The 16,059-nt window shown below is 47.1% G+C and overlaps 1 protein-coding gene across 1 annotated transcript in view; it reads right to left on the bottom strand.

Moving 5' to 3' along the window:
- BRWD1 (bromodomain and WD repeat domain containing 1) overlaps positions 1–16,059 on the bottom strand; it is a 2,503,800-nt gene that overhangs the window by 2,481,283 nt on the left and 6,458 nt on the right. The window contains exon 5 of the mRNA XM_086935423.1: positions 6,003–6,153. Within this exon, the coding sequence (XP_086791549.1) occupies positions 6,003–6,153 (151 nt within the window). The remainder of the gene's footprint in view (positions 1–6,002; positions 6,154–16,059) is intronic.

A 16,059-nucleotide genomic window follows, 5' to 3' on the forward strand; every position in this document is an offset into this window, starting at 1 on the left:
CACAACAAGTAACAAGGGGGCAGGGGCAGGAGACCAAGCACAAGCAACGAGGGGGCAGCAAGCACAAGCAACGAGGGGGCAGGGGGCACAGAGGCACAAAAACCAGATCACAAGCAGGTCACAGAGGCACAAAAACCGGATCACAAGCAGGGCACAGAGGCACAACAAGCAACAAGGGGGCAGGGGCAGGAGAGCAAGCACAAGCAACGATGGGGCAGGGGCAGGAGAACAAGCACAAGCAACGAGGGGGCAGGGGCAGAAGAGCAAGCACAAGCAACGAGGGGTCAGGAGAGCAAGCACAAGCAACGAGGGGGAAGGGGCAGGAGAGCAAGCAGAAGCAACGAGGGGGCAGGAGAGTAAGCACAATGAACGAGGGGGCAGGGGCAGGAGAGTAAGCACAATGAACGAGGGGGCAGGGGCAGGAGAGCAAGCACAACCAACGGGGGGCAGGAGAGCAAGCAGAACCAACGAGGAGGGGCAGGAGAGCAAGCAGAACCAACGAGGAGGGGCAGGAGAGCAAGCACAACCAACAAGGGTGCAGGTGCAGGGACAAGAGAGCAGGCACAAGCAACGAGGGGGCTGGGGAGCAAGCACAGCGAGGGGGGGGCGGGAAAGCAAGCACAACGAGGGGGCAGACGCACAACAGAGGGGACAGAAGCAATAACACGGGCACAATCAGGGAAGAGAGGCAAGAAAAGCGAGCACTCACAGGAGGACTCAGCAGCTTCTCGACTTCTTCCGGCGGCGGTCGGGAAGAAATGGCGTCAGAATGGCGCCGCCATTTTTGCATTCGGGCGTGGTTTTTGCGGTTGAGTGACGGATGACGTCACGGAGTTAACTGCAAAAAACACTCCCCCGAATCCGAAAAAGACGGGGCTTGAACGGAGTGACGCCCCTCTCCTCCAATGGCTGTCCTCCGTTTAGGAAGCCAGCCAATGGAGAAGAGGGGCGGGTTCAAGCCCCCATACTTGTAAACATAAAATCTCGGCTCTAGTAATCTAGTAAAGTGGTAACTGTCAAAAACGAAGAAAATGCCATGTTGGCAAACCAATTGTGTATTCCTTTTAAGGTTTTGCCTGGCGAAAGCTGCGCTTTCTGCGCAGCTTTTTCGCGCAGGCGAAAACCTGATGAGAACAGTAGTGTGGCTTTGGTTCGGCCCTCGTCATTGATTGGCTGGCTCCGTAAACGGAGCCTTGCCATTGGACGAGGGGCCTGTCCGTCAATGCCGGGCCAGACACGGGGGCGTTCCCGACATTCTTTGGCTTTTGCCAACGTCACGCGACGCCGGGAACGCCCCCGTGTCTGGTCCGGCATTGCCGGCACCTCCCTTGTTTTTCCTCATGGCCGCCTTTCGTCAGCTCTCTCCTCCCCCTTTCCCGCCCCCTCCCGCTTCTGTCTAATGCCCGCCTTCCTGCTCCGGCCTCTCCTTTCCCGCCCCCTCCCGCTTGTTTCCTCATGGCCGCCTTTCGTCAGCTCTCTCCTCCCTGGCCGCCTTTCGTCAGCTCTCTCCTCCCCCTTTCCCGCCCCCTCCCGCTTCTCTCTAATGCCCGCCTTCCTGCTCCGGCCTCTCCTTTCCCGCCCCCTCCCGCTTGTTTCCTCATGGCCGCCTTTCGTCAGCTCTCTCCTCCCCCTTTCCCGCCCCCTCCCGCTTCTCTCTAATGCCCGCCTTCCTGCTCCGGCCTCTCCTTTCCCGCCCCCTCCCGCTTGTTTCCTCATGGCCGCCTTCCTGCTCCAAGGCCGTCGTCGGCCGTCGTCAGCATCTCCCAAAAAAGTTCAAGGTACGTGTGCTAGCAAACCTTTTTTTGTGCGTAAGAGCGCTCAAGTTATATAAAAAAAATTTTTTTAAAAAAGTAGCAGATGCCTGCATTTCGGTTTGGCAGGAAGGGAGCGTAGCTAGTAGTGTTGCCGAGTGGCTTCAAGCACCCGAGATCCACACCGGGTCTTCCCCCTTTTTATTACCAACTGCACCCGTGGACCTGGCCACTTTTTCGCGTGCATAATAAATAACTTAGTGTTGCATGCAGCGCGTGCGGAGCTTATTGGTATAAATAAAGAATAAGAAATCAAATTACATAGGAGGAACACGAGCAGCTAGCAGGCGCAGGAGGGCTCTAGACGGGCCTTCCCCTCTGCCCACAAGTTTTTTCTGCGGATACCGCGGACCGCATTCTTATCCCCGGCACCCACAGATGGGACCGAGGTGGCGGCATATATAGGGGAATGGAACCTGCAAGCACATTTCGAGGTAGTGTTTACAGAAACCCAGCTCAACGCATCCTAAGGAAAGGGCACAAAAGGAACATGGCGTACCGAGCAAGGTCCGGTAAGAGAGTACAAAATGTATGTTAAGATTCTTTCTAAAGCGAGCAGAGAGGCTATCCCGCCCCTCGGGCTACCTTAGTAGCAATGGTGCTCTAACTCAAGAATATAGAGTTCGAAAATGTCCCTTGGTCATGGTGTGATGAAAGGTCAGGAATCATCCGAAATTAAAAGTCCCGGCATAGAGGACCACTTCCACAGGCCACGCAAATAGGCTTAGTCACGGCACCGCAGGTTCAAGGTGGAGCAAGGGGTTATCACACCTGTGTAGTTAGTTGGGTCATTTGAATGCCTTACTGCGGAATTATCAAAGCTAGAGAAGTGATTTATTGTGCTACTGAACGAATGAACATAAGCAGTTGAAGTACTCTCTTGAACGATTCTGATTGCTCGAAATAGCGTGGGATTTTTAGTCACTAGGTTAAAAAATGGTTTTCACTGTTAAGATGTTTTAAAACTCGTATTTATAGCATTTCAAAGAGCCTTTGAGTCCAGCGGGTGTGAAAACAGCTGGAGACTACGCAGTGGGTGCATTACCGGAATACGTTCCTTGCCACCTGTTTCCAGGCGTCCCATTGTGAGGCAGCGCCTGGTGGCTCAGTGGACTACTGCTTCCCTTGCCGGGGCCTGTGTCCGACATCATGGTCACAGGTTTAAGTCCCGGCGGGTCCACCCAGCCTATCATTCATCTGGGGTCGATAAACGAGTACGAGTTGGGTAACAAGAAAGAGGTGTTGTTCAGCACCAAGGTGAACGTGCGTTGTTAAAAGTACATATGTTTGGTTATGTTCAACGAATGAATCTGTGTGCCCCTGCTTGTGCCTCTGTGTGCCCCTGTTGTCTGCTTGTGCCTCTGTGTGCCCCTGTTGTCTGCTTGTGCCTCTGTGTGCCCCTGTTGTCTGCTTGTGCCTCTGTGTGCCCCTGTTGCCTGCTTGTGCCTCTGTGTGCCCCTGTTGCCTGCTTGTGCCTCTGTGTGCCCCTGCTTGTGCCTCTGTGTGCCCCTGCTTGTGCCTCTGTGTGCCCCTGTTGCCTGCTTGTGCCTCTGTGTGCCCCTGTTGCCTGCTTGTGCCTCTGTGTGCCCCTGTTGCCTGCTTGTGCCTCTGTATGCCCCTGTTGCCTGCTTGTGCCTCTGTGTGCCCCTGTTGCCTGCTTGTGCCTCTGTGTGCCCCTGCTTGTGCCTCTGTGTGCCCCTGTTGTCTGCGTGCCCCTGTTGTCTGCTTGTGCCTCTGTGTGCCCCTGTTGTCTGCTTGTGCCTCTGTGTGCCCCTGTTGCCTGCTTGTGCCTCTGTGTGCCCCTGTTGCCTGCTTGTGCCTCTGTGTGCCCTTGTTGCCTGCTTGTGCCTCTGTGTGCCCCTGTTGCCTGCTTGTGCCTCTGTCTGCCCCTGTTGCCTGCTTGTGCCTCCGTCTGCCCCTGTTGCCTGCTTGTGCTGTTGGTGTGTGTGGAGGGCTCTGTGTGGCTGTGTGTGTAGGAAGCTTTGTGTGGCTGTGTGTGTGGAGGGCTCTGTGTGGCTGTGTGTGTGGGGGGCTCTGTGTGGCTGTGTGTGCGGGACTCTGTGTGGGGGTGTGTGTGGGGCGGCTCTGTGTGTGAGAGAGAGAGATTTGTTTAAATACCAGGATAATTGCCGGCAGCAGCACCCTTGCCGTGTAATGCCTTGTACTACATCTGTGTTAGCAGTCGCCTTAGGCTGTTTTTTTTTATGCAGGGGACGGGATTTGATCATGCCCATTACGCCGTATTGCTTTTCAAAGGCAACTGTTGCAGAGCCAAGTGGGCTGTTGAAAATTGTGTTTTCTCCACCTGCCCCTGTTGCCTGCTTGTGCCTCCGTTTTCGTGCCCCTGTTGCCTGCTTGTGCCCCTGTTGCCCGCTTGTGCCTCCTTGTGCCCCTGTTGCCCGCTTGTGCCTCTGTGTGCCCCTGTTGTCTGCTTGTGCCTCTGTGGGCCCCTGTTGCCTGCTTGTGCCTCTGTGGGCCCCTGTTGCCTGCTTGTGCCTCTGTGGGCCCCTGTTGCCTGCTTGTGCCTCTGTGGGCCCCTGTTGCCTGCGTGTGCCTCTGTGGGCCCCTGTTGCCTGCTTGTGCCTCTGTGGGCCCCTGTTGCCTGCTTGTGCCTCTGTGGGCCCCTGTTGCCTGCTTGTGCCTCTGTGGGCCCCTGTTGCCTGCTTGTGCCTCCGTCTGCCCCTGTTGCCTGCTTGTGCTGTGTTGGTGTGTGTGGAGGGCTCTGTGTGGCTGTGTGTGTAGGAAGCTTTGTGTGGCTGTGTGTGTGGAGGGCTCTGTGTGGCTGTGTGTGTGGGGGGCTCTGTGTGGCTGTGTGTGTGCGGGGCTCTGTGTGGGGGTGTGTGTGGGGCGGCTCTGTGTGTGTTTGTGTGTGTCATTTGCGATAGATAAAGCTAGTGGCATTGTAAATGACAATGCCATTTATTTATGTTAAAAAAACATAAATAAAAATAATGTCAAGAGCAATGGCAATAGCTCTAACTTTAACAAAGGCAAAACCATTGCATTGTAAATGCTTGTTTTCTTTGTCTGGAGCCTAGCCCTAAAATGCAATATTCAAGTGTGTCTCCCCCCGGCACTTGGGACACCTCTCGTAGTAGTGTGTGCACTTCAGTCCAGAAGTGTATCAATCATGGGCAAGACCACAACATGTGCAGTAAGTCCGCATGCGATGCATGGCACAGAGGACATGCATCTGCTGTGGTTGGGAACATCTTGAACAGTCTATGAGGGGTCAAATACGCTCTCTGTACTACTATGGTCTGTATGAACTTAACCACATCAATGCAAAGGAAATTCATCGATGGTGCTGTACTGTTTAAAATCCCATTGTTCATGACGAGCTCAGCTCCTCATGAACACACGACCAGTGTACTGCATGACGAGCTGAGCTCGTCATGAGCAGCGAAGGGGTTAAACTTGGGGTTGTGGGATATCTTTTTTGGATGCTCTAGGAATACAACCCCCCATTCTTGTCCATTAATATACGGTCTAAATCGGCGTTCCACTTGTCTCGGAGTGCCTGTATTTCATTTGTATTGGAGTTTCAGCATGTGTACGTATACCCTTATACAGCCACCTGGTCAGTTGTCTCCCATTTCCAATCAGATATTGCATGTGTACCAGCTCATGAGTCGGGGGTTCTTCACCATCCGAGGCCCAGGTATTTTTAATATATCTAGCAATGCTCGCATACAGCAAGTATAAAGTATTGGGGACTCCCTGTTCCCTCACAAACTCATTGTGATTCATTAACATATTACCGGCAAACAACATCCCAACTATATTAACTCCTTCCTCTGTCCATTTGGATATACATTTTGAGGTGGTTTTCACACCTAAATTCTGTTAATGTAAACTACTACAAATAAACTAGCGTACAAGCATGGAATGGTTTCCTTGAGAGAGCAAGAGTAATCCCAATATCCACTACATTAACAACTAACATTGGCTTCAAGAGTAGCATGCTATCGGCCATAAAGCACTTCAACACCTAATCATTGGTCTAAGCGCTACACAATTGCAATTACAATACAACATCACTTTAAATCAGCCAGGTAGTAAGCACTAGTGCAGAGTAGCAACTGTAACCCATAAATTGGAGCACTGTGGTGTTCACTTCTATAAACAATGTGACATTCACGCAAATTCTGCACAACAAACATTAATGATAAATCTTATACGTCGGAGTACCTTTTGATGTACGTAGCAAGGACTGCTTCCCAGCTCCAAGTAATGAATTAACTCCCAAAATGCTGGGTGGAATTTCTTTATCCAGTAGAGGACCAATACGCCGGCATATCCGTAACAAGTGATCAGGAGCCACATGTTTGTTGGAAAACACCTGATTGCAACAAAAAAAGAAGACAATGAGCAAAAGATACATAACATGACTATCCCAAAAAAGACACAAAGGATAATTGAGAAATGCTTGCAAATAAGCTAAACCGTTGGTAGTCACTGTGGGTAACACCCAAACCCACCATTTTTCACTCACTGAGCTACTCTAGACAAAGATTCACCTTACTGAAATAAGAACGAGGGGAGGTAGAGTAAAGAGATAGGATTCCTACTCCACAGGCACTGATAATTAAACAAGAAGAATCCTACTTCCAGTGTACACCTCAAAGATGGGGGACACTCAGTGTTGTGTAAAATACCCCTCACACACCAACAGGCCCCTTGGTGTCATGCTTCATCATCGGGGTCTTCGCACCCCGCTAGAGGGATGCGGCACGCTGCGACCTGCGACTACGCGGGAGCGTTGACAAGGTTGACTATGTGTGGTGTGTGTTAAGTGCAAGTGAGGGGATACATGTGAGTGAAGGGTGTAGTGAAAAATTAAAAAGTACCTGGCTAGTGGGTGGTGTGAAAAAAACTTTATTCAGGACCCCTAGCTGGTGCTATTAAAAAGATGTGCAAAAAAGGTGAGGTCAGTTGTCTTAATTAGGGACACTACCTCTGGTGTGCGTCGACATGTTTCGGAACTGGTGTTCCTTCTTCAGGACGGGGCACAACTTCCCAACCCTACTCACGTTTTTCTATAAAAAAGATGTTATTTTAAAATCTTTTTACTGAAAAGTGAAAACTATCTCACGGAGGCTAACAATGTGCCTACAGCGGTATTATTGGTTCATGCAACAACTACGGCCAGCAACAACCATATGGAGGGCCACAACAACCTTTTTTAGGGGCACGCCAGAACACACGAGGCAAGAACCGGAAAGGCAACACTGTTGCGTGGGAAGACCAGGAGCAGTCCAACGCCCGGACAACCCGGAGCATGACGGGATCCCTACCCAACCAGCCGTCAACCAGCAGGAAAGGGACCTAGTTGTAAATCTCACACCTATGACATTAACAGCGACACAGAAAAATATTTTAAACAAAGGCCTGGGGTTTGTACCAACTCAAAAACCAGATATCTTCAAACTCAACATGGAGTTACAGGACTTCTTCCGGAAACTAAAACTACAGGCCTTCTTCAAAGACAAGCCATTACCAGAGGATAAAACAGATACTGGCTTAAAGTTGAAGTCAACCTTTACCCCACCGGATTCTACAATCCCTGTAGAAATCCTAACCTTTGAAAAGGCAGTGATCACTGAGGTCAACCAACTGAATACAAAAGAGAAGAACGTTTTCTACAACACAAGTGGTGAAGAACAACAAGCCCTAAGAGAGCTAACAAACAACGGCGAGCTTGTTATAAAACCAGCAGACAAAGGGGGAGCGATAGGATTACAAACCTTGGAGGCATATATGATAAAGAGTGCCAGCGTTTACTATCGGATGAACGAAACTACAAAATTCTGGAAAATGATCCAACGGAAGGACTTCGGATCCGGATTGGCGGCATGGTAGAGGAAGGTCTAGCCCATGATTGGCTCAGCAAAAAAGAAGCTGACTTCCTACAACAACCTACTCCGAGAATACCATACTTTTACTGCATCCCCAAGATCCATAAAAACATCGACAATCCACCGGGAAGACCTATCGTCTCCGGGATTGGGTCGATTCTGGAGCCACTGTCTAAATTCGCGGATGCCTTCCTCCGACCGATGGTACAATCAATGAATACATATTTGAAAGACACTAAAGCGGTCTTACAATTACTTGAAGACAAGGAATTTGATCCATCCACACAACTCCTACTAAGCCTCGACGTGGAGAGCTTATATACTAGCCTGCCTCATGAGGAGACTCTACAAATCATAGAGGAAGTACTCTTCAGTAATACATGGAAGTACCAGACACCAAGGAACCTGGTCCTGGAATGTATCACCATGGTCTTAAAAGACAATTTTTTCAAATATAAAGAGACCCTATACTTACAGACCCATGGAACGAGCATGGGTAGTACATTTGCTCCTAGTCTAGCGGGACTATACGTTCACCACCTGGAACAGCACAAGATCTTACATGAAGACAATCCATACCGTTCCCAGATTAATACCTGGAAATGGTATATAGATGATATCTTCATCATATGGAATGGGGATGTAAACAGTGCCTCGAATTTTGTAGCTTGGCTCAACAACCAGAATGAATACCTAAAATTTATAAGTACGATCTCCAACACATCAATGGTTTTTCTGGATTTAAATATATACACTGAGGATGGAAGGCTGAAAAGTACCACCCATTTTAAACCCACCTCCAGGAACTGTTTGTTACGATACGATAGTTTCCATCCCAGACACTTAAGGGAGAATCTACCGTATGGACAGTTCTTACGTCTCAGAAGAAACTGCACAGAATTGAACCAATTTAATAAACAAGCCAAAGATTTAAAAACTAAACTAATACAGAGACAATACCCTGTCAAAACCATTGACAAGGCAATGAAACGCGCAAGGAACAACCATAGGGAGGCACTCCTTGAGGATAATCCACAAGACAAAGGAGCAAGCAAAAGACCAATTTGTGTTACAACATACACATCCATATCGAACCAGGTATCAAAAGTCATAAACAAACATTGGGGAATACTGAACTGTGGAAACCTAGATTTTGAGAAACCAATGTATGCACACCGCAGGGGCAGAAATATTAAAGACATACTGGTACATACTAGACCACGACAAAACCCCACTGGAAGACAGAACGTGACTGGGGTTCAAGGACACTTCCCCTGCGGGGATTGCAGCTGCTGTCATCAAACCCAGAAAAGCAGAACCCTAACCATTAGGAATGGCACATAATGGGAATAACGTCATTTCTCAAATTGCAATACGAAGAACGTGGTCTACATGATAACGTGCCCATGTGGTCTAGAGTACATAGGCATGACCACCCGACCTGTCAAAGTGAGGATAGGTGAACATAAAAGCAATATACGCTGTAAAAAAACGACCACCAAGATGGCATCACATTTCTTGGAACAACAACATTGCATCAACGACTTACGTTGGACTATAATCGAACGTTTAACATCTGAAACAGGCCTGTTCCAAAAAGAACAACGATGGGTGTTTCGTTTGGGAACCCACATCGTAGGTCTTAATGACGATATTCCATGGAGCCAAATGACTGGATAATAACTGAAATACAATAACGTCATTAACTCACTTTTTCGTTTCAGAAAAGGAAGAAACTACAAGATCTAAAGCAACCTGATGTGTTTTTCCACTATAGATTAAAATAAAGAACTACGGAACGCCCCTAAGGAATGCGAATTTCATTGTATTGTGATTGTGTTAATAACGTTTGTCATTTATGCCACTGCCCAGGCGATAAACAATACTATGGATCGCCCTATGCGATGCCCCATACATCAAATTAGTAATATATTAAATACGGAGGCACGCGGTAAAAACTAGCAATACATTGGATGGCCCCACTTCAATGTCGTACACATCGCATTAGAACTGTGGTTAACAAAGAGACGATCCATGCGACTGCGCATGCACCGAGAACTAGCAGACCACGGCTGAACGAATGAGATACGCACATGCCCGTGCCTCTCGGAACACTCAAAGACCGGGCATGCTCAGAAGGACACATGTCAGCAGGAACCCGTGTCCCGGCTCATGATAGGCAGAGAAGCGGATACTCCTAATTTGGTCTGTCTAGAAAACCCGGTAATTAACGAATGAGATGAGTTAAAAACAACACATGTCACATAGAGACCGTGAGCATGTTCATGATAGGCGGGGATACGGATGTTCCTTATATGGCCCGCTTCCTATTTCCACTAATCAACGAATCAAACAACACCTGAATGCCTCATATATACCAGAGCCCTGATCGCTAACACATTCACAGCGGAGCAGCACAGGGTGGTAGAAGGAGGCCAATTTAGGCGGATTTCGTGAGTATATTACACACAAGAAACTCCCAGATACCCCGATTTAGCGTGGAGTCAAACAGTGAGTAAAAAGAGTAAAAACACTGAAATCAACTCTTTACCCTCACAGATTGTGGATCCACCTACCTACCTTGATGTTCTGGATATGCTCATGATGCAATATACAACAGTGACTATGAGTATGTCTTACAGAACAAATACAAAAACTATAAATGTGTCTTCTATGTTGTGTGTCATGTGTGTCCCATTTTCTTTACAGGTTAATTTAACTGTTTGGGGCTCCAGGTGACTGCACCTGTCTGAGCCAGTCCTGTGTGGTAACCAAACTTATTTGAGTTTTTCTTTTTTTTCAGGGCATGCAATTGCATGAACCAATAATACAGCTGTAGGCACATTGTTAGCCTCCGTGAGATTGTTTTCACTTTTCAGTAAAAAGATTTTAAAATAACATCTTTTTTATAGAAATACGTGAGTAGGGTTGGGAAGTTGTGCCCCGTCCTGAAGAAGGAACACCAGTTCCGAAACATGTCGACGCACACCAGAGGTAGTGTCCCTAATTAAGACAACTGACCTCGCCTTTTTTGCACATCTTTTTAATAGCACCAGCTAGGGGTCCTGAATAAAGTTTTTTTCACACCACCCACTAGCCAGGTACTTTTTAATTTTTCACTACACCCTTCACTCACATGTATCCCCTCACTTGCACTTAACACACACCACACATAGTCAACCTTGTCAACGCTCCCGCGTAGTCGCAGGTCGCAGCGTGCCGCATCCCTCTAGCGGGGTGCGAAGACCCCGATGATGAAGCATGACACCAAGGGGCCTGTTGGTGTGTGAGGGGTATTTTACACAACACTGCGTGTCCCCCATCTTTGAGGTGTACACTGGAAGTAGGATTCTTCTTGTTTAATTAAAGATTCACCTTAAGCAAATAATTACTGACCTAGGTCTTCATGTACCAGGTGAGGCACTGTACCGGGCATAACATTTTTTTTTTTACACAATAAGATTGGAACGCCTTCTGGAGCGGATGCCAGTGGTTAAATCTGTTTGCAAGCATTCCTCCAGTCACCTTTTATGGGTTTGATATACTCAAATGCAGCCGCACTAGATGTATCGTACAATCTTTGAAAAATCATTGAGGAACTAAAAAGTACTTTTGAAAATCAACCATACATTATTTTCCCTAATTTTATGTTTAAAATTAACATACAAACGCACTTGCCCAGATTTTAAAAGCTAATGAATAAGCTAGCCAGTTTGGAGAACTGATCATATCAGGCATTTTTTTTTGTCTGACTTGCTCCACCTGACCACATCAAAAAAGTGCATGTTGCAATTTAAGAGATGCAGCTATTAGAAAAAGTAAAAATTATCGAAAGGTTTTTAAACTGGGTATTTTATTTTTAAGTTAAAAAAAAGTGTTGCTGTTGAGATAGAAGCACCAACATTCAAACTTCACTGTTACACACCCAGGCTGTGCTGTATCCACATAAGATAGGACACTGGCATTTGGATATTCTGTCACAAAGTGTAACACATCCAGATTGTATTAGGAATAATAACTTTGCGGTTTCTGTAACTATACATTAGTTTAGCTACATGGTTTATGTATTGTGCACATACTACTACTAATAACACAAGCCAACTAAAAGATTAATTTGCAGATAATTTAATTAGGCCCATGGCCCAATCTAACTTTTTTATACATACTTGTACATGTCTGCTTCGGTTTAATACGGGGTAAAGGAGAATAACAAATGCCAGACGGCAGAGAAAACAAAGGAAGGAGTTAAATACTCATGCCTGACATTGAACAAGACTTAATATTTCTGGATAACACTTTGGACTTAGAAATAGTTGCTGTGCCTAAAGCATGTTTCTGGAGATAGGTATAGATTATGGCAGTGAAAATAAATGTGGCAAAATAATATATTTAGAACAACTGTACAAATAATGGCACAGTTGCACATTATTACAGTGCAAATGTCAAATTCGTATTTATTACCACAGAACAGCAAAATGGACACTAGAGAAAAAAAACTGGTAACGCTTTCAGATAGCACGTAAAAATGACTTTAGAGAGGGGAGTCACCCTAATAATTGCGAGGACTCTGAAATATGATTTTACCACAATGCAAAGAGTTAACCCCTTGATTTCTGGTTTATGTTCAAATATATTTTGTTAAAGCATATATACATGAAAAATGCCATGATGTAAACCACATACGCAAATGCACAGAAGGGATGAGCAATACGACCCATTCGAGTATTTGTAACATTTAAATGAGACCATCTTTAAATTTACCTCCATCAGCTCCACACTGAGTACAAACTAATCCGAAATTAATGTAATGATTCTTTTGTCACATTTCAAAACTACTAATTGTATATATGGACATAGCTATTTGAATGTACTTTTAGTGCTGTCCTGCATGCAATGCATTATGCGTACTGTGGGTTTACCATATCTTCTGCAGGGTGCCGTACCATTTGTGACCAAACAAGGTCTCATTTTGGCCACATATGGTACTGTACCCTGAGACATGGATAGGTAAAAATCATTGCCATTTAGAATGCCAATAACTCAAACTTTGTGGACATGCAGTGCTGCTGCCTTGCTCACTAGGGACCTTTAGGAGCAGCTAGCGTACTGCACTGAGACATAATGCTGGTTACTGGCACACTACGAAAGCATTTGCAATGCACTAGGTCTCACATTACTGAAAGTATGAGCTATTGTTGCATTATTATTTGCAACGCCAATACCGCAGACTATCAGTAATGGGAGACCTAGAGCATTGCAAATGCTTCTTCTGAAAGCTTTCTCATTCTTTCCCCTAGTTTTTTACTGATTTCTCCTGCTTCTGCCTCGTTTTTTACTGCCGTCTTCTTCCTCTCCCCCATTTTTCTTAGTTTTCTCCTACTTTTGATTGCCTCTCTCCCATCCACCTCCACCAACGATTCTCACACCCCCTACCCCCCACTGTCCCTTCCCCACCCTCTTCCATCCTTGACTCCCACCCATACGTCCTCGCTCCCTCACCCCTCTATCCCTCAACACTACCCTCTTCCATCCTTGCCTCCCAACCCTACATCCCCGCTCCCTCACCCCTCTATCCCCCAGCACCTCCATCTTCCATCCACGCCCCCCACCCCTACGCCCTCGATCCCTCATCCCTCTTTCCCCCAACACCACCCTCTTCCATCCTTGCCTCCCACACTTATGTCCCCGCTCCCGCACCCCCCTATCTCCCAACACCACCCCCTATCCACCTGTCCCCACACCCTATCTTCTTTCTCCCCATCCTCCTCACACCTCCCTGCGCTCTGCCTCCCTCAATTAGAGTCTACTCCACTCACTTCTCTTAAGCCTTCTAACTTGTTTGATACTCCTGTTACCTGCACGCCTACTCCTGCCTCCCCTATAATCCCGCAGTCTTTAAGCTCTACCGAACACTCCACTCCGTGTGATCACCCCCTGAAAAAAAAAAACCATCCTCGTCTTCATACATCTCTCCCTCGTCTCCTCCAGCCTCTCTCACGGACCCCATATACCCCCTCTTCTCAATAATACACCTTCGTCCATTCACCTCTCTCCTCCAGACTCCCGTAACACCCCCCCCCCCCATGGTTGCACTTAATCCTCTCCCCCCTCGTCTAATCGCCCCCATACTACCCCAGCAATCCTCACATCTCCTCCGCTGACTATTCCCTCTCACACTCCCTTGATCTCTCCTGCAACCCTCAATACACCTACAAATACATCCTGTACTATCCCTCCTCCTCATTTAACAAACTATCTTCTTAAACCCAATGCCCCAACCACTCCTATCTCCTTGGTCCCCCCACTGCCCAATACGAAACCTCCCACCCATCATAACTCCCTTCTCCTTCCCCCCCAGGTTACCCCCTTTCCTCTCCCTAATCCCCCTCTCCTTGATAACTTCTACTCTTCACTTCTCCCAAAAACTTTTGATCCACTCCACTCCTCACTTCATACACTATCACTCCTTATTGTTGAACTTCTCCTTTCGTCCCGTGTTTTAGAACTCTCCTCCCTCAGATCTGATGTCTCACTCCTTACTAAAGCTCACTCTTCTGACCCAGCAGGCACATCTGTCCCTTCACAAAACAGCATATCATCACACATCAGCTCCCCTCTCACTTCCCCCAGCAACAGCTCCCCTAGTACTGGTAACATCGAGTACTCAAAGTACAAAGTAGTTTATTGTGTTGATTATTTAAAATCTTACAATATATACATGTACTCTTCACATGGCTCACCCCTCCCTACAAACTCCCTGACCCCACCCAAACCCGTTGAACCTTCCAACGCACCCCAAACTTACACAGCAACTATAACCACTCCTCAACATGCGGCATACTCAATATCCTTGGAGGTAAATTTATCCCCTAACTCCCCTGTCTCCCCCCCTCCCTATTCGTCCTGTAGTCCCCCTTACCCACAGTCCACTATTCCAGTTCTCTTAGGAACGAGCCGACTCCCCCCTTTACCCGACATCAAAAGACCCACTCAACAACTAACAACTATCCTCCCTGATCCCTCCACCCAATACCCTGACTCCTCACCCCTCTACTGCATGTTGATTAACCGCCGATCCGCATCTTGCCATGCGACTGATATTGCGGAAACCATTCTCAATGAAAACATCAACATTGCATTCCTTATTGAAACCTGGCTCAACCCCCACTCGACTCATATCCTTGACGTGCTCATTCCTCCTGGATATTCCATCATTAGGAAAGACAGAATAAAGCAAATAGGAGGTGGCCTTGCCCTAATCTTTAAAAAGGAACTTAATCTCACGCTAGTTCATCTCCAGGACCCTTCTACCTTTGAATACCTTTGAATACCTTTGCGCTGATCTTACTGCTCCTGGCTCACCCACCATTTGTTTACATACTATCTACCACCCCCCCAGCAATCCCATCCCCTTTACCGAAGAGCTGTCTGATCTTATCACTCAATCTTTGCTCATTCACTCCAAGAATCTCTTTCTTGGCGACTAGAACATCCACTGGAATAAAAATGATGACCCGTCTGTCATCCTCAAAGATACCATGGACATTACTGACCTGACACAACTCTGCCAATCCCCGACTCACTCTAAAGGAGCCACCCTTGATGCTATTATGACTAGCAAGGATTTGGCCTCTCTCTCAATGATTCTTCCATTCGACTGGTCTGATCATCACCTTATCCTCTTCACTTTGAACTGCTCTGTTACTCGCCCCACCCCTATCGGCACTTTACCCTTAAAACATACTCGTAACCTTCACCTTATTCCCCCTGGCGAGTTGGAATCCTCTATCAAAATCTGCTTACTCTTCCCCCCCCCTCTCACAGCACAAATGACCTAACTGAACATTACAATAATTATATCCTTCAAGCCCTTGACCAAATTGCCCCAATCAAATTTAAACAACAACAAAAAATACCTCCCAAATCCTGGTTTAATTCCGACCTTAATAATGAGAGACGGGCCCTCAAACAGTCTGAGGGTTCATGGAGGAATCATCCCTCCCCCGATACCGTGATATTCCTTAAAAATGCCAGAGCCAAATACAAGAGGCACATCTTCACTGAAAAAGCCTCCTTCCTCCGTTCGCAACTCAGAGAACTCTTTAACATTGTTAAAAAACAAACTTCATCTGGTCCCCCTAAAATACCAGCCACTGTTGAAAGATGCAAAGAAATCGCCAGCTTCTTTTCGAATAAAGTCAACTCGATTTAACTATCCTTCTCTTCCCTCCTCTCCCATTCCAATCTACCCTCAGCCAACACCACCTCCCTAATATTCCTACGGCACCTTGCTCCTTTTCCCCTTCGTGTCACAACACCTCTCTACCCCTCCCTACACTACCCCACCCTGACTCTATCTTTAATAACACCCTTACCAAAAACAATGCCTC

Source organism: Lissotriton vulgaris, chromosome 8 (assembly GCF_964263255.1).
Source record: "Lissotriton vulgaris chromosome 8, aLisVul1.2, whole genome shotgun sequence".
Classification (NCBI taxonomy): domain Eukaryota; kingdom Metazoa; phylum Chordata; class Amphibia; order Caudata; family Salamandridae; genus Lissotriton; species Lissotriton vulgaris.